The following is a 16,732-nucleotide window of genomic DNA, read 5'->3' as shown; positions in this document are numbered from 1 at the left end:
TCCCACCCCCATGTCCCCGCCACCCCATCCCGTGTGCCATGTGCGTCCTCAGCCCACAGAGCCCCTACTGCTGTCCTGTGACCGGCAGAGAATTTGTACACAGGGTGCGCACACACATGACCTCATCCTAGTTCCTGCTCTTGCACAACCATGTTTTAGGATCTATCTGAGTGGCGCTCTGCTCATCTGGCCCCTCTGGAACATTCCGGAACATGCCCCGCCCTGGCAGTGTCCTCTGCAGGGACTCCCCTTCCCCAGCCTGCTGCACGCCTTCCTCTCGCGCCACCTGGTGTCTGGCAGAGGCACTGCTGGCTGGGCCCCAGGGCCACCGATGCCCCGACTGCCGCCGGCTCCAGGGCTGGCCCTGGGACCCCAGTGGTTCTTGGGGGGATCCTCACCCCACATTCACTCAGAGCCCTCTGCCTCCAACTTTTGCTAGTGGGAGTAAGCCGTTGACCGGTGTTTTGATGTGCAGATCTCTGGTCTTGGCAAGATGGGCAGAACTTCTCCGTACACTTGGCCTTGGCTGTGGGGTCTCTGTGAATTCTGCCCATCTCCTTCCCTCTCCGGCTCAGCTCGATCCTCCTCTGGTTTGGCTGGGTCCTCCTTTCTCCGGCTCAGCTCAGTCCTCCTCTCTCTGGTTCGGCTCGGCCATTCTTGACCCCAGACCTTTGTCCGTTTTAGACATGGCAGGTTGCCCACCAGATGCCACCTGTGGGCTCCGTTGCTAAGCCTTTCCAGCAAACTGGAACGCATCCGACATAGCTGGGAAGTGACATTTTTCACGTCACATGTGCCTTCCAGTTGTCATTTGTTCAGGCCTTTTGAGGTCTTTATAAACGCTACTAGAAGAATTGAAAGAATCCAGAAATTCTTTTGCCAGATACATTCCTGTAGATTTACAGGTTTTGTTGCGATGCTGAGCGGTGTCTTGTTTTGTAGTTTTCTTGTTGGTTATTGTCGGTGTTGAAGCACTATTGATGTTATAGGTTTTACACATGTTGTACATTTTCCATGATTTATAGGATTTTATTGCCAACCTTGCTGAATCCTTATCAGCTATAACAATGTCTGTTAGCCCTTTGGGGTTTTCTGTGGAGAGAATCTTGTCCCCTGAGAACCACGGCAGGTGTGTCTTCCTCTGGGATCCTTATACCTCAGTTGCTTCTCCTTGTCTGAAGGTACTGCCTGCAGCCATTGGGGCTCTGCTGGGGTGGTGGGGGGCAGCGAGGCTGATGCCGGCATCTTCTGATTTGACTTTATTCACTCTTGTGACGGCACTCATCGTGCTCTCCCCAGGTCCAGTTCCGGGTGGTCCGGGTGTGCAGCTAAGCCCCTGCCTCTGGAGTTTGTGCTGTGATGGGGAAGGCCTAGCAAAGACACAGGATGTCATGGCAGGGTTGTGAAGAGTAGGCGGCTGGGAGGAGGTATAGCAGGACCAGACGACCGTCACCCCAGTGGGCACAGCAGGCCCTGCTGGGCGGCATCTTTTGGACAGACCTGAATTCATCAGTTTCTCCCCTAAACATGACATTTGCACCTAACCACTATTTAAAAAGGTCCTTTGGGCCGGGCGCGGTGGCTCAAGCCTGTAATCCCAGCACTTTGGGAGGCCGAGACAGGCGGATCATGAGGTCAGGAGATCGAGACCATCCTGGCGAACACGGTGAAACCCTGTCTCTACTAAAAAATACAAAAAACTAGCCGGGCGAGGTGGTGGGCGCCTGTAGTCCCAGCTACTCAGGAGGCTGAGGCAGGAGAATGGCGTAAACCCAGGAAGCGGAGCTTTCAGTGAGCTGAGATCTGGCCACTGCACTCCAGCCTGGGCGACAGAGCGAGACTCCGTCTCAAAAAAAAAAAGGTCCTTTGGCAGGTTTCCAAGAATTTCTATCCCAAATAGGCATTGAACTCTGTCCAACGTTCTTTCTGCTGCCATCAGTACAGTCATCTGATTTCTCTTCTCACCCAAATGCACCGACGCATCTTCTGATGTGAAATTGTCCTTGATTTTGATCTGGTCCATTGGGTCAGGCCAGTGTTCTTGCTAAAATACTCTTACTTGGATAGCTAATATTTGATTTAGGATTTTTGCCTACATAGAATGAGTCTGCAGTTACCTTTCCTTGTTACTGTCCTCTCTCGGTTTTCGAACCAAGTTTCCGCTGCCTTTGTGGGATGAGGTGAGCTGTTTTTCCGCCATTTAAAATCTCTGGAACGAGTCCTGGTTGACAAGTGTATGGTGTACACCTGGTGTAACCATGCACGCTACAGCTGTGCCAGGATTCCTGGGGCTAAGCAGAGGGAGGAGCGGCTCTCCCGTGGCTCCTTATCTCTTCTTAGGCCACCGCCTGATATGCAATTTTATTCTTTACTTACACCAGTCTCGGCATTTTTCCCCCAGGTTATCATTTTTCTAAGTGTTTTCCAAGTTATTGGTAGATAGTTGCTCATAATTTTTATGCCTTCTTCTCTATTGTGTCTGCAGTTGATTCTTCTGTATTTTTTTCTCGTGTTTAAAAAATCAGTCTTGCAAGGTGTTTTCTTGCTTCTTAGTCTTCAAAGAAGGAAATTTTGGTTTTCTTAAGCATTCCATTATTCTCCACTTGCTGAATATAAAGTTTATACACAGAAACCTAAGTGTGAGTATCACTCATCATCAGAGAAATGTGAATTAAAGCCACAACGAGGCCGAGTGCAGTGGTTCGCACCTGTAATCCCAGCACTTTGGAAAGCTGAGGCGGTCAGATCGCGTGAGCTCAGGAGTTCGAGACCAGCCTGGGCAACATGGCAAAATTCCGTCTCTACAAAAAGAAAACACAAAAATTAGCCGGGCATGGTGGCTCGCAACTGTAGTTAGCTTCCTGGGAGGTTAAAGTGGGAGGATCACTTGAACCCGGGAAGCAGAGGTTGCAGTGAGTTGAGATGGTGCCACTGCACTCCAACATGGGTGACAGAGTGAGACCCTGTCTCAAAAAAATAAAAAAACCACAATATCATCTCACACCATCAGAATGGCTATTATTAAAAAGTCAAAAAATATAACGTGTTGCTGAGGATGCAGACAAAAGGAAATGCTTATACACTGTTGGGGGAACTCGCTTAGCCTGTATGGAAAACGCTATGGTTTTTCTCAAATAACTAAAAATAGAACTCCCATTCGATCCAGCAATCCCACCACGGGGCATCTATGCAAAGGAAAGGAATTCATTATATCAAAAAGATGCTCACCCTTATGTGTTTATCACAGTACTGTTCACACTAGCAAAGATAGGGAATTAACCTGTGTCCATCAGTGGATGACTGGATGAAGATGTGGTGTGTGGAGGTGTGTGTGTGCACGCACATGTGTGAATTGTACATATATATATATACATTCCATGTAGTATGGACATGCAGTGTTTGCATGCACACACACACCATGGATGACTACTCAGTCATAAAAAAGAATGAAATCATGACTGTTCCAGCAACATTGATGGAACTGAAGACCACTATCTTAGGTGAAATAACCCAGAAACAAAGTCAAATACTGCATGCTCTCTTTTATATGTGAGAGCTAAATAACATGTACAGACAGACAGACAGTGGAATGACAGACATTGGACACTGGAAGGGTGGGAGGGTGGGAGGGATGTGGGCAGATATGTATACTATTCAGTAATGGTAACACTAAAGCCCAGACTTTTCCACCATGCGATATGTCCATGTAACAAAACTGCACATGTACCCCTTAACTTCATACATATTGTTACACTGAAAAGGTACATATACGTCAATACAGTAAACATGTAAGGATAAATACAGATGTACCATGTGTGTTCAAGCTTATTCAGGTTATCATTGCTAACTTACTTGCTTAACAGATGGGTTTTTATAAAGCGCACCTTCTTAACCTATTGGTTTTTCTTTTTGTTTTTTGAGACGGAGTCTCGCTCTACTCGCTCTATCGCCCAGGCTGGAGTGCAGTGGCCGATTTCAGCTCACTGCAAGCTCCGCCCCCCGGGTTCCCACCATTCTCCTGCCTCAGCCTCCTGAGTAGCTGGGACTACAGGCACCGCCACCACGCCCGGCTAGTTTTTTGTATTTTTTAGTAGAGACGGGGTTTCACCATGTTAGCTAGGATGGTCTCAATCTCCTGACCTCGTGATCCGCCCATCTTGGCCTCCCAAAGTGCTGGGATTAGTGGCATGAGCCACCGTGCCCAGCCAACCCATTGGTTTTTGTAAAATGTACATTCAAATCACCCATGACAGCGATTTATTTCGACCTGTTCTATCCATCGCTGCTGAATGAATGTTTGAGCCTCGTTGGGTGCATATATGTGTATGTACATTTACAGACTATCATGATGCTTCTCACCTTGAAATATTCAAACGCCTGCCCCAATTCTCCTTTGGTTTACTCTGCGTGTATTTCTACCCTTTGAAGCATGTCTTTTATAGTGAAAATACTATTTAGTATATTTTTAATGCAGTCTAGTCTGTGTTTAATGTTTTTAATTGACAATAATTATAGCTATTCATTGGATACACAGTGATGTTTGATACATAGGATGTCTAGTGATCAAATCAGGGTAATGAGCATACCGTCATCTCAAACGTTTATTATGTGTGTTGAGAACGTCCAGTATCCTCCTTCTAGCTATTTGAAACTATATAATATACGGTCAGGAATTTGTTTTTCCATTGTCATTTGTAACCGTTAGCATTAGGATCTGTGAGCCTGTTTTCTAGTTATTCTGCTTTATTCTCCTCTGTTCCTGACTGCTGTTGGATAGCTGAGATTTCCTCCGGGTGGGCAGAAGCTCAGCCTGCCTTATGGCTTCCTGTAGCTGAACATGTGTCTTCACTGAGCGGGTTGAGTGATTGGCACCTGCCCCCGTCCACACCCTCACACCATGCTGAGACTTTCGGGGGTTCCCACTGGGGAGTAATGGGGATATTTTGATTCTCTGAATTGCTGGGCCATTTGGGAACTGTGGTGACTGAATATCTCATAGCACCCTCCTGGCTGCTTTCTCTTCTGGCTGGAGAACGTCTCTAAGAGCATTTTCAAATCAGGCTTTTCTGTAGAAAAACGGCCGAGGCCTTGAAGGCCTAAGAATAACATAGACTTTGCATGCCCTTGATAGTTTAGCTGGACATAAAATTCAGGCTTCAAATATTTCCTTCAAACTCTGAGGATGGAACATCACAGTTTTCTGGCTCTCCGTGTTTCTCGCGTAAAGTCTTGGGTCAATTCGATTCTCATTCTTTTTTCTCTGGGACTTTAGAATTTATCTTTGACATTGATGTTCTTCAAGGTCTTATGGCTTTTTTGTTATTTTTCCACCTTGTGCATTTCCAGTCTGACTGAGATCATTCACCTTTAGATCTGAGAATGTCTTGGTCATCGTTCTTCATGTCAATGACTTCTTATTTTTGTATTTTGCAGTTAGATGGAGGTGAATGAACACCTCCCTTACCCATTTCCGTTCGTCTATCTTCTGTACGTTGTCTCTCTTTACGCCTCCCTGCTACTCCTGGGAGAATCTCCTGAGCTGTATCCACTCACCCCATCTGCTGGATGCTTCATTTCCCAGTGTGCGTTTTCCACACTCCATTGCACCGCAGTCCATCTCTCTCCGTCTGCTGCTCCTGCATCCCCACCATCCTGCCCTCCCTTATCACTGTTTTACTTCAAAGTCTCCCCACGGCGGTCCATTCATTGGCTTCCTCTGTGACAGCTCCCTTGCTGTCTGTGAGCAACCAAGCTCACTGGACTCCTCCTCCTGCTGCTGGTGAAATCCTCTGCCCTGGGGCCTCAGCTACCTTGGCTGGTTTTAGGGTGATGGGGGGCAGCAGCCCAGACCCTAAGGGGGTCTTCTCAAGGGAGAGAGCATCCTGTGTTGCAGTCTGAGTGCAGCCCTCTCCATTGGCCACTCCACCCTTCAGAGGAGCCCCCAGCCACCGCCTCTACCTTCTGCCTCTACTGTCCACTCTGGGCCCTTCTTCCAGGAGACATCAGCCTCAGCCCATGAGTGCCAGGTGCTCGGGAGGGTCGGCCTGTACTCACCCAGGGAGCCCCTCCCCCCGACTGCTGATGCTTAGGTAGGGGTGGGTGGGGTGGGCCTAAGGGAATTCGGCCTCAGTCCAGGTTGCCCCTCCACACCAGCCTTCCTCCCCCTGGGCCATTCTTCGGGACCAGCCACTCTCTGGGTCTCAGGGGGTCTCAGTGGTAATGAATGCAGCCCCAGCATTCTCCCCAATAGCACCGGGAACTGAGATGAGTCCCAACTTCTTCACTTGTGTGGCACCCCCACCCCTGCAAAGGGTCCCAGGTACACTGGGAGGTCCCCGTGTGCACCCTTATCCTGGCCAGGCCCCAGGGAGGAGCCCACACAGAGTCCACGTAACGCAGCACACACACAGGCCACGAGGAGGCTGCCTGCTCCTTTACCTTCCTGGGTTTACACGGTACCGGCGCCAGCAGCCTGGTGAGCCCGCAGAACCCTACAGACCTGAATCAGGGTTTCTGGGCATCGGGCAGGAGATGACGGGCAGCTTCCAGCTGATCCCAGGGTTGCAGCGGGCATGCGCAGTGGCCCATAAATACCTTTACATAAATACGGGCTGGGCAGCTTAAAGTCCCAGGGCCTAGCACCAAAAAGCCTGCCTGGAGGACAGTGGCCCTGTGCCTGCACCTGCGCCCACACTGACGCCCACACCTGTCCTCAGCCCAACTCAGAGCCGCAGGGAGAGTGGGGCCTTCTCAGCCCAGGCCCAGAGCGTGCCCCTGGGTTCTGCAGAGCCAGGCCAGGCGGCGCCTCTCTTCCAGCGGCCATGCAAGGCTTCCCTCCTCAAGGCCACACCAGCCTCCAAGAGCAACAGGTTGCTGGGCTGTCCACAGCCCTCCACGGCCCTCAGAGGAAGGGCAGTACCAAGAGCTCTGGGCCCATGAAGTGTCCTCAGTAGTCACCAAAGGCCTGGGTCCCGTCTGGCTGGAATGGAGAGGCGGGCTCCACGGGGCGCCTCTGCTAGTGCCTCGCTAGTCCACTGCTCCCGGACGTGGGTCTGCTGGAGGCGGGCAGCGTGGCTACTGGGGAAAAGGAGAAAGGAGGCCCAGTCTAGGGCGGGACGGGTGCTCCCAAAACAGACTGGGTTCTGGGTTGGCACCTCCCCCTCCCACCCCTTCCCTCAGCAGCTCAGCCCAGCGGGGCGGGGCGGGGGTGGGGCGGGGGTGGGGCGGGGGTGGGGCGGGGCCCACCCGTCTTTCCCAGCCTGTCCTTCCCAGCCTGTCCTTCCCAGCTCTGGCCCTGGCCTTGGTCTCTGAGCTCCAGATTCCTGGGCCCCAAGGTCCCAGGTGCAGCTGCTGCCCTGTGGGGCCCAGATTATACTTCAGCACTCTGCTTTGACTTTCCATAAGCCACCCTTCTGGCAAATCCACAGGCACTCCCCACACCCCTTACCTGGGCCCTGGGCTAAGGACGGGTTCTCGGGGAGCCGGAGGGGCCCACCTGGAGGGGAGAGAGGGCAAGCCATGTTAGTACCCCCAGCCTTGAGTTCAGCCAGGCATGACCCCATCCAGGCTTCAAGGACCTCACTTTCCCCGCACAGCCTCCTTCCCTTCTCACTCCTTTGCACTCAGGGAAGGAACAGGGGCGGGCCAGGGGCTCTCCCTCTCCCCAAAGGAGAGCTCTCAGCCCCGCCAACCCCCCCTACCCATAACAGGGGCTTTACCCAACGCCAAGCCAAGTCCACTCCAGTGGAGGGCACAGGACCCAGGACTCCCCACGCCCAGCAAGACCCTGCCCATGAGGCCCCAGGCTCCCGAGGCCTCCAGCTCAACGTCAAGGCACTGCCCCCAGCACCCAGCCCAGGTGCCCGGCAGCCGGCGGTGCAGCACCATATCTGACCACTAGATGCCGCTGCCGGACAGCCTTTTGTCCCCTGTACCAGCGCACAGGCTGCTGCCCCGCCCCGCCCCGCCCCGCCCCGCCCCGCCCCACTCCACCGAGATCGGGGCTCCCCTGTCTTCAGGCTCTGAACAATCTGCAACCAGGACTGCCTTAGAAAGGCACAAACAGATGCACACATACACAAAGCCAAGACGATTTGGGGGCCTCCAAGCCGAGGACCCCAAGTGTGAAATCCCCAGTTAGCCAAAAGGCAGAGCCTGTAGCCTGGCGCCCGGCCTTTGCCCCGCCCACATGTCCTGCCCTGCACGCGCCCCAAGCCTGCCTCTCACTTCCCTCTGCAGAGACCACCTTTCCCAACACTGCTGCGGGGTACACGGTTCGAAGGGGCGGGCAGCAAAGTCTGGGCTGGCCAGAGGGGTGGGGGCATCCCAAAAGCACTGCCTGCAGGCAGAGAGCACATTCCAGGACAGCCTCAAGGGCTTAGGTGCTAAGGAGTCACCTTCACACAGGTGCTGGTGCACGCTCACACATGCCTGGCACACATGCCTTTGCCCCCTGCAGCACATGCGGGCACTATTGCACAGACCCACTGGCCACATTCACACACTGATGCACACCTAACACACAGGCACTGACACAAACAGGTGCCTGCTGCCAGTGCAGGACTGCATGCATGGACTGGCACACACTGGATGCCACACATGTACTGGCACACATGCACACATACCCTGCTGCTCACCCTTGCATATTCGTGCACAAACACACCCTCGCACCCTGGTGCATGTGTGTGGGGGGCAGCAGGGGTAGGGATAGCCAGCGTCCACCCACACTGTGGATAGTCCGGCCCAGCCATGGGGTCATGACCCTCTTCAGGCCGCCGGTGCAGTTTGCAGCCCAGCCTTGCAGCTGCTGGGGCTGGGAAAGCCGTTTCCGGCTGGCAGAATGGCCCACCCCGTGCCCTGGTTAAGTGACTGTGAAGCTCACACTCCACCCATCGGAAGCCAAGTGACACTCTGGGTACCAGGTGGGGACAGATGACATTCACTATGACTGAAGAGCCATAGGGTGACCTGGCCAACTCTGCAGTGAGTGAGACAGGGGTCCTCGGCCAGGGTGGAGCTGGTGCTGATAGGAGGATGGTGCCTTCCCGCCCTTCCCCAGGGAGCCCAGCTCACCTTCCCGGCATGTGGGCCCCATGTAGCCATCCACACAGTGACACTGCCCACTGACAGGGCTGCAGTCAGCGCCACCCCCGCAGTCACAGTGCAGGGTGCAGCTGGGCCCGAACTGGCCCCTTCCGCAATCTGCAAGGCCGGGGGGTGGGAGACAAACCTGAGCATCATCCCTGCTTTCCCTGCGCCAGGGACCCTGGGCCTAGGGGGCCCCGGCAGAGCCCAGGTGCTGTGAAGCTTCCGCCTGGGTATGTGTGGGAGCTAAGACCTTGGGCCTCTAACCAAGCTAAGACCTCGGTTTCCCCTGAGGAGTAAACAGTCCCTGCCCTGCCTTCCTCAGCTACATTCTGCAGCCAGTGAGCTCCTGCATGAGAAAGCCCAGGCCCGAGGCACACACCCAGTCACCACTGTGTTCCTGCCCTGCCCCAGGAGGGCAAATGGGAGCCAGTGGTCAGGGATGCCCCCTCAGGGCACAACAGGTCTGAGAGCCACAGGGCCAGGTATGCAGCCCCAGCAGCAGGGCCCCTCCTATCCTCAGGTGAGCACCTCCTATCCTCAGGTGGGCCCCTCCTATCCTCAGGTAGGACCCTCCTATCCTCAGGTGGGGCCCTCCTATCCTCAGGTGAGCCCCTCCTATCCTCAGGTGAGCGCCTCCTATCTTCAGGTGAGCGCCTCCTATCCTCAGGTGAGCGCCTCTTATCCTCAGGTAGGACCCTCCTATCCTCAGGTGGGACCCTCCTATCCTCAGGTGAGCCCCTCCTATCCTCAGGTGAGCGCCTCCTATCTTCAGGTGAGCGCCTCCTATCCTCAGGTGAGCGCCTCCTATCCTCAGGTGACTCCCTCCTATCCTCAGGTGAGCCCCTCCTATCCTCAGGTAGGACCCTCCTATCCTCAGGTGACTCCCTCCTATCCTCAGGTGAGCCCCTCCTATCCTCAGGTAGGACCCTCCTATCCTCAGGTGGGGCCCTCCTATCCTCAGGTGAGCCCCTCCTATCCTCAGGTGAGCCCCTCCTATCTTCAGGTGAGCGCCTCCTATCCTCAGGTGAGTGCCTCCTATCCTCAGGTGGCTCCCTCCTATCCTCAGGTAAGCGCCTCCTATCCTCAGGTAGGACCCTCCTATCCTCAGGTGAGCCCCTCCTATCCTCAGGTGAGCCCCTCCTATCCTCAGGTGACTCCCTCCTATCCTCAGGTGAGCGCCTCCTATCCTCAGGTGAGCCCCTCCTATCCTCAGGTAGGACCCTCCTATCCTCAGGTGAGCCCCTCCTATCCTCAGGTGGGACCCTCCTATCCTCAGGTGAGCCCCTCCTATCCTCAGGTAGGACCCTCCTATCCTCAGGTGAGCCCCTCCTATCCTCAGGTGGGCGCCTCCTATCCTCAGGTGGGGCCCTCTGGGCTGGAGGGGCCACAGCCCCCTCGACATCCCCCGATCCAGGGAAGTCTTTCCACCCGACCAGAGCCCCTCCCATGACCATGGCCTTCCTGGGACGTTGTGGGACCCACAGGGCAGAGCCTGGCCTAAGGCTCCAGCAGGAGTGCCGTGCTTGGCACTGCATGTCCCAGCAGCTGACTCCAACCCCCCCAGAGGGCATGGGCCAGGTGCAGAGGCCATAGGAGGGCACAGTGCCCAGCCCAGGACTGGCACAGGTAGGGCCCAACCAATCAGTATTGGTCACTGTTGGAGACCCACACCCACACCCTTCCTGAGCAGGACTCCAGACTCACCCAGGTTACAGGTGGCTCCTGAGCGCCCTGGTGGGCAAAGGCAGAGACCGGTGACAGGGTCACAGGGTGCCTCCCCGTCGCAGTCACACCGCTGGTGGCAGCCCTCTCCAAATGAACCTGGCTCACACCCTGGTGGGGGCAGTGGGCTCAGTGTCCCCCTCCTGCCCTGTACCCAGACAGGATGGGGCCAGGGAGTGGGGGTTCAGGGTGGGGAGAGGAAGAGGGCATGAAGCACTCACCACTCTCACAGAAGTGGCCGTGGAAGCCAGCGGGGCAGAGGCACCGGCCACTGATGGGGTCACAGGGGGCTCCATGTTGACACTGGCACACCCCCTGGCAGCCAGCCCCATGGAAGCCAGGGGGACAGGCTGAAGGATGCCAGTTACCATGAGACAAGGACACACGGTGGCAGAAATGTCCAGTTTGCCCAGAGTGAGTAAAACCCGCCAATTCGGGGACCCGTGAGAAGCCCCCTCCTGCCCTTCCTCGTCCCTCCCCACTGTTGCTGGCTCCCCACCTATCTACTTCACTGCAATCCAGATCACCCACACGGGAGGAGTGGACAGTGGCTGAAAGGGGCCCCAGCCCAGCTGCACAGGCCCCCAACTCACGGTGCTCGCAGGCCTGGCCGTAGAAGCCGGGGCCGCAGCGGCAGGTGCCCGTGGTGGGCTCACACGTGCTGTTGTTGCGGCAGGAGCACTCCAGACTGCAGGCGGCTCCATAGCGCCCAGGGGGACAGGCTGGGGACAGAGCAGGGCGGGGAGAAACGGGCGGACAGTCCTCAGGCACCAGCCTTGCCCAACCCTATGGCAGCCCAGGGCACATCCCTGAGGGGATGCTGGGGTCCCACTGGCCCCACACACTCACCCAGCTCACAGTGCAGCCCTGTCCAGCCCAGGCCACAGGAGCAGCTGCCGTTGGTGGCGTGGCACAGGCCCCCGTTTCTGCAGGAGCAGGTGTGCTCACAGCCCACGCCAAACCGGTTCTGGGGGCAGCCTGGGGAGAGAAGGCAGGTGCTGCCTGGAGCTCTGGCCGAGGGCTGGGCTCCCTCTGGGGACGTGTCCCCACAGGCTGACAGTCAAATGCTTCCTGAGGCCTGTCAGTGCTAGTCTCTGCCTGCTGGACAGGCACATGCCAGGGAGTGGCACCAGCCGCATCCTCTCATTCATTGGTCATCTCAGGCTGCCAAGTACCAGGCCTGGTCTAGGAACTGAGGGTGGCTCAGTCATGGAGGGGCTGGGTGAGCGCCTGCCCAGCCTGCAGGAAGGGATTCACGGAAGGCTTCATGGAGGCAGCGGCCCACTGTGAACCAGCTGTCTCCCAGCTGGGAGTCAGTGGACATCCTCCAGGCCTGAGAAGTAACATGGCTGGGCTGCCGTGGGCTCAGGTGGCCAGCTGCGGCCCTGCTGTTACAGCTGGATGCCTGGTGACCAGCCCAATGGCACTATCCTTCCTGGCAGTGAGGCGGGGCCAGGCTACATCCTGGCTGGAGATTGGGCCCTGGGATCCTGAACCCTCTGCTGCCACAGGCTCCCAACGGGTCCCGAAGGCCAAGAACTGGTGTGGGGGGCAGCCAGCCCCTTGATGCAGACTAAGGGTGGGACCAGCCCAAGAGGCTGTGGCTGTGTTTATGGGGACTGGGCCTGTGGGAGCAGGAGCCACCACGCTTGTCCCTTGGGTCCAGCCCGTCTCTCTACTCTGGACTGTGCTCTAGACCCGCCTCCACTTTGGTCCCTGGGCCTTGGGTCTGGGAGAAAGGGCCGGAAGGACTCCACCCTCAGGCAGAAGACAGCCACCCGGTCCCTCCTGCAAGGGGCCAGGCAGGTGCTGGGTAGGAACCTGAAGCCCTCACGGCCACCTCGATGAGGATGGGGTCACTGGGTGGCCTAAGCCTCGGGAGCAGAGTGTCGAGGCAGGGGCTGGGGTGTCGTGGGACGGTCCATCCCCCCAAGTAGGGCAGCACAGTCAACACAAGCTACAGCACTCTCGCCTCAGCCCCACGGTCAAGTGGGGAGCCGGTGGCAGCCAGGATGTGTGGGTGCCTGGGCTGGGCCCACCCTCCAGCATCCCCATGGCTCATCAGTGACATCTCTGAGGGGCCCGTGAGCACACCCTCCAGACTGAACACCCACCTCGCTCACAGCGGACGCCGGCTCTCCCCGGGGGGCAGAGGCAGGTGCCAGTCACAGGGTCGCAGGCCGCCCCATGCCCACAACCACACACACGGGTGCAGTTGGGGCCGAAGCGGCCCTGCGGACAGGCTGCCGGGGAGGAAGCGGTGAGCGTGGCTGGCTTCCCTTCTCTCCCTGCCCAGTCAACCCCGGCGGGGGGATAGGACAGGATGGGATGGGGTGAGGGGACCCTGGGTCTGCCCCAGACAGGGTGGGGCCAGCCAGCTCCCATGCACCCACCCTGGCATCTCCCTTCCACCCACGGGCCCTGCTGGGGGTCCGGCCGCTGCCACCCGCTCTGCAGCGACTCACTGCCACCCCCACCCACCCCGCCAGCTCTGCCGGGTTCCAGAAAGGGAAAGTCCCTGCACGACTCCGGGAAAAGGCCTGTTTCCTGGCAGGACACTTGGCCACAGCTGAGCTGCCCAGCTGACCTCTGTGCCCGGCTGTGCTCAAGCCCCTGGCAGACATGGCGCAGGTCACCAGGCACAGCAGGTGCAGGGACAGAGCTAGCAGAAGCCTGGTGGGGACTTGGTGTCACAGACACCCCCAGGGCTGCCCCTCTGGCTTAGTCCCACTTGGGGCCAGGCCCAGCCAGAGGGGGCTGAAGGGCAGGGAGGTGGGCAGTTGGGGGCCGTCCTCCTGCAGGCTGGCTGGCCCCGCCCCGGAGACACAGGAGGCACCACTCAGCCCTGCTGCCACCAGCCACTCACTGAGGCTGCAGTCCGCCCCGAGGAACCCAGCGGGGCAGTGGCAGGCCCCCGTGGCCGCATCACAGGAGCCCCCGTTGAGACACCCACACAGCTGTTCACAGCCTGGCCCATACCGCCCGGGCGGGCATCCTGCAGGGAGAGGGCTAGCTGCAGGGGCTGGGGCTGGAGCTTCCCCAGTGTCCCTGAACACAGCAAGGCAGCTCTCGTGAGGCCCCGACACCCTCCGTCTTCCACCCCCTCAGACGAGGGCCTTCCCGGGGACCAGGGGAACTGGCCCAGCAGGACTCCCGAGTCCCTGGGTGGGCATGGGCAGCACTCACGTTGCCGGCAGCTGGGGCCGTGGTAGCCAGCAGCACATGAGCAGATCCCAGTGGCAGGGTGGCAGGCTGGGTTCTCACCGGGACACCAGCACGTCTGCGCACAGTCCTCCCCAAAGCTGCCGGGGGGGCAGGCTGGGTGCAGACAGGCAGGGTCGGTCCTGGCCCAGCCCGATCAAGGAACAGGTGGCCTCTCTGGATTCCCCCGACCCAGTTGCTCCTCGGGGTGGGGGCTTGGGAGCACCTACCTTGTTCGCAGCCAGAGCCAGTGAAGCCAGGGGGACAGCGGCAGGCCCCAGTGACGTGGTGGCAGGCAGCGCCGAGTGGACAGCTGCAGCGCTGGGCACAGGCCTCTCCAAACCAGCCCCGCAGGCAGCCTGCAGAAAGATGAGGGATGGGAGGCTTTCTGGGAGGGGCCTGCTGGGGATCTGTGGGCCAGGACAGGCCCAGAGTGGATGCTGTGGGTAGGACCCACCCGGTGCTGGCTGAACTGGGGGCTGTGCTCACCATTCTCACACCTCGAGTCCCCCCAACCCTGGAGGGCAGAAGCAGGCCCCGGTGGCATGGTGGCAGGTGGTTCCCCACCGGCAGTCACAGCACCCCTCACAGTGAGGCCCGAATGTGCCCTTGGCACAGGCTGCAGGGACCAGACAGGGCTGAGAGCTCAGCCTCCAGCGGCCCCGCCCCATGGAAGGCGAAGGAGCAGGGATATGGCAGCTGGGGCTCAGCACTGAGGCGACGGGAGCCAGCGACAGCCCTGAGGCCAGCCAAGTGCCCAGGCTTCCCTCAGACAGCAGACCCAAGGCTCCGGCCCTGAGCAAGGGGCCGCCCACGCTGCACCCCAAGCAGTGAGGACGGCGCCCCTGCTGGAAGGGGGCTGGTGTTAGGGGCTTGGGTGGGAGGCCGGAGCTTTGAGGAATGAGGCAGTGTTGCCCTGGCATGTCTGGGCTCTGGAGAGGCCGAGGCCCTGCTGGGTGAACCAGGCCCTGCTGGCACAGCAGCCACAGGCAGACCCCTCACTGGCAGGAGGCCCCCAGCCAGCACAGGCTCCAGGACAAGGGGTGAAGGGGCCCCTCTCTGCATGCAGGAAGCAGCAGCGGCCCCCGAGCCCCAGAGCATCCTCCGTTCCACCCACCACAGGGCTGGCCGGGGCCACACACCCCTGCCAAGGCAAGGCAGCGCACTCTCCCCACAGGCCAGCTTCCTAGGCTGAGCCCCCGCCTACAGGAACCCTTGGTGCTCAGACGGCAGCTCTTGCACTCACAGGACAACAGATCCCCTGGTGAGGCCCCGCCCCGGGCACAGTCCTCAGCCCTGCAATGAGGCTCATGACACCCCTTCTCAGCAGGGCCTCCAGACTGCCCTGCTGCCCCGCCCCACTCACGGCTCTGACACTTGTCCCCAGTCCAGCCGGCCGGGCAGAGGCAGCGGCCCGTGCGCGGGTCACACAGGCCCCTGTTGAGGCAACTGCAGCTGTGCGGGCAGCCAGCTCCGACGTGCCCGGGGAGGCACTCTACAGGAACAGAGGCAGGCATGAGGGTGAGGGTCCTGCCTCCTGGGTCCAGGAGACTCTGGCTCATGCTTCCCTTACACAGGGCCAAAGCCCCCACCCCAGGGCGCTGCCCCCTGACCTGGGAGCCCTCCTAGGCCTGCAGACAGGGCTGCACCAGGCATGCTGGGATATGTTCCTCCTCTGCCGCCCAGGACTCACCGTTCTCACAGGCCAGGCCGGCCCAGCCCTCCGGGCACACACAGTGGCCTGAGACAGGGTCACAGGTCCCTCCATTCTGGCAGAGGCAGGAATGTCGACAGTTGTCGCCGTACAGGCCGGCAGGGCAGGCTGGGGCCGGGGAAGAGGGAGCAACCTGCATCCCCCAGCCAGCTGGCCCCACAGGGTCTGTCTGGCTTTCCAGCCCCATGTTGGACTTTGGGGTCAGGGACCTTGCAAGGGGCTACCTCTAGGATGACCTGCTAGCTCAGCCTGACTCACCATCCCTGCCTGAAGAGGGGCACAGGTGAAAGGCACGGTCCTCAGTCCTAACAGCCCCTTCCTCCCTCCCGCAGGCACCAAGTGTCCTCTGGGCCCCGCAAGAGGCCAGCACCCTCACTCAGGCCTAGACCCCGGTCCCTGGACTCCTGGGTGGGGCTTACCCTGCAGGCAGGAGGGCCCCATCCAGCCAGGGGCACAGTGGCACTGCCCGTGGACAGGGTCACAGGAGGCCCCGTTAAAGCAAGCACAGGCCTGGCTGCAATTGTGCCCGTAGGTGTGGGCTGGGCAAGCTGCAGGTGGAGAGGACTGGTCAGAGCTGGAGGTGGACAGGACCCCAGGGGTTGGCAGCAGATCACAGGCAGCTGGGCAGATCTGCCAGGGTCCCCTCAACTGCTGTGGCCAACTCTCCCCTCCCTCTGGCTCAGGCCACCCACTCAGCAGAGTGGCCACAAAAAAGGACGAACACTGGCACGAGTGAGTAAAGCGTCATTCCCAGGGGGGCTGCCTGGCAGCTTTGGTCACTCAGGACAGGTGGCAGGAGGGAGTCTCCTACGGAGGACCCGGCACCCCCTCCTGCAGCACCCTGGGCTAAGCAGGGACCTCACGCACTCTCGGCACAGCGGGGGCCCCGGCGGCCATCGGGGCAGAGGCAGGAGCCGTTCACGGCATCGCAGGTGGCTCCAGCAGTGCAGTTGCAAGCATGGCGACAGTCCAATCCAAAGAAGCCGGCCGGGCAGGCTGCAGGCAGGG

At 58.8% G+C, this 16,732-nt stretch overlaps 1 protein-coding gene across 8 annotated transcripts in view; it reads right to left on the bottom strand.

Annotated features, from left to right (window-relative positions):
* Positions 1–6,418: 6,418 nt before the first annotated feature.
* The window catches only part of LOC105496673 (multiple epidermal growth factor-like domains protein 6), a 120,326-nt gene continuing 110,012 nt past the window's right edge, over positions 6,419–16,732 (bottom strand). For 2 of the 8 annotated variants that reach the window (XM_011767208.3, XM_011767216.3), the window contains 15 exons: positions 16,592–16,720; positions 16,144–16,272; positions 15,704–15,832; positions 15,377–15,505; positions 14,241–14,369; positions 13,996–14,127; positions 13,676–13,804; positions 12,924–13,052; positions 11,659–11,787; positions 11,403–11,531; positions 11,031–11,159; positions 10,792–10,920; positions 9,073–9,201; positions 7,448–7,495; positions 6,419–7,077 (listed from right to left, as the gene is read on the bottom strand). In XM_011767208.3, coding sequence (XP_011765510.2) covers positions 7,016–7,077; positions 7,448–7,495; positions 9,073–9,201; positions 10,792–10,920; positions 11,031–11,159; positions 11,403–11,531; positions 11,659–11,787; positions 12,924–13,052; positions 13,676–13,804; positions 13,996–14,127; positions 14,241–14,369; positions 15,377–15,505; positions 15,704–15,832; positions 16,144–16,272; positions 16,592–16,720 — 1,790 coding nt within the window. In that variant the 3' untranslated portion in view covers positions 6,419–7,015. The remainder of the gene's footprint in view (positions 7,078–7,447; positions 7,496–9,072; positions 9,202–10,791; positions 10,921–11,030; positions 11,160–11,402; positions 11,532–11,658; positions 11,788–12,923; positions 13,053–13,675; positions 13,805–13,995; positions 14,128–14,240; positions 14,370–15,376; positions 15,506–15,703; positions 15,833–16,143; positions 16,273–16,591; positions 16,721–16,732) is intronic. The other 6 variants (XM_011767209.3, XM_011767213.3, XM_011767214.3 and 3 more) reach the window with 6 other exon arrangements.

The sequence above is a fragment of the Macaca nemestrina genome, chromosome 1, assembly GCF_043159975.1.
Source record: "Macaca nemestrina isolate mMacNem1 chromosome 1, mMacNem.hap1, whole genome shotgun sequence".
Classification (NCBI taxonomy): Eukaryota; Metazoa; Chordata; class Mammalia; order Primates; family Cercopithecidae; genus Macaca; species Macaca nemestrina.
Note: the sequence above shows the minus strand (reverse complement) of the source record. Positions and strands in the feature narration are given on the sequence as shown.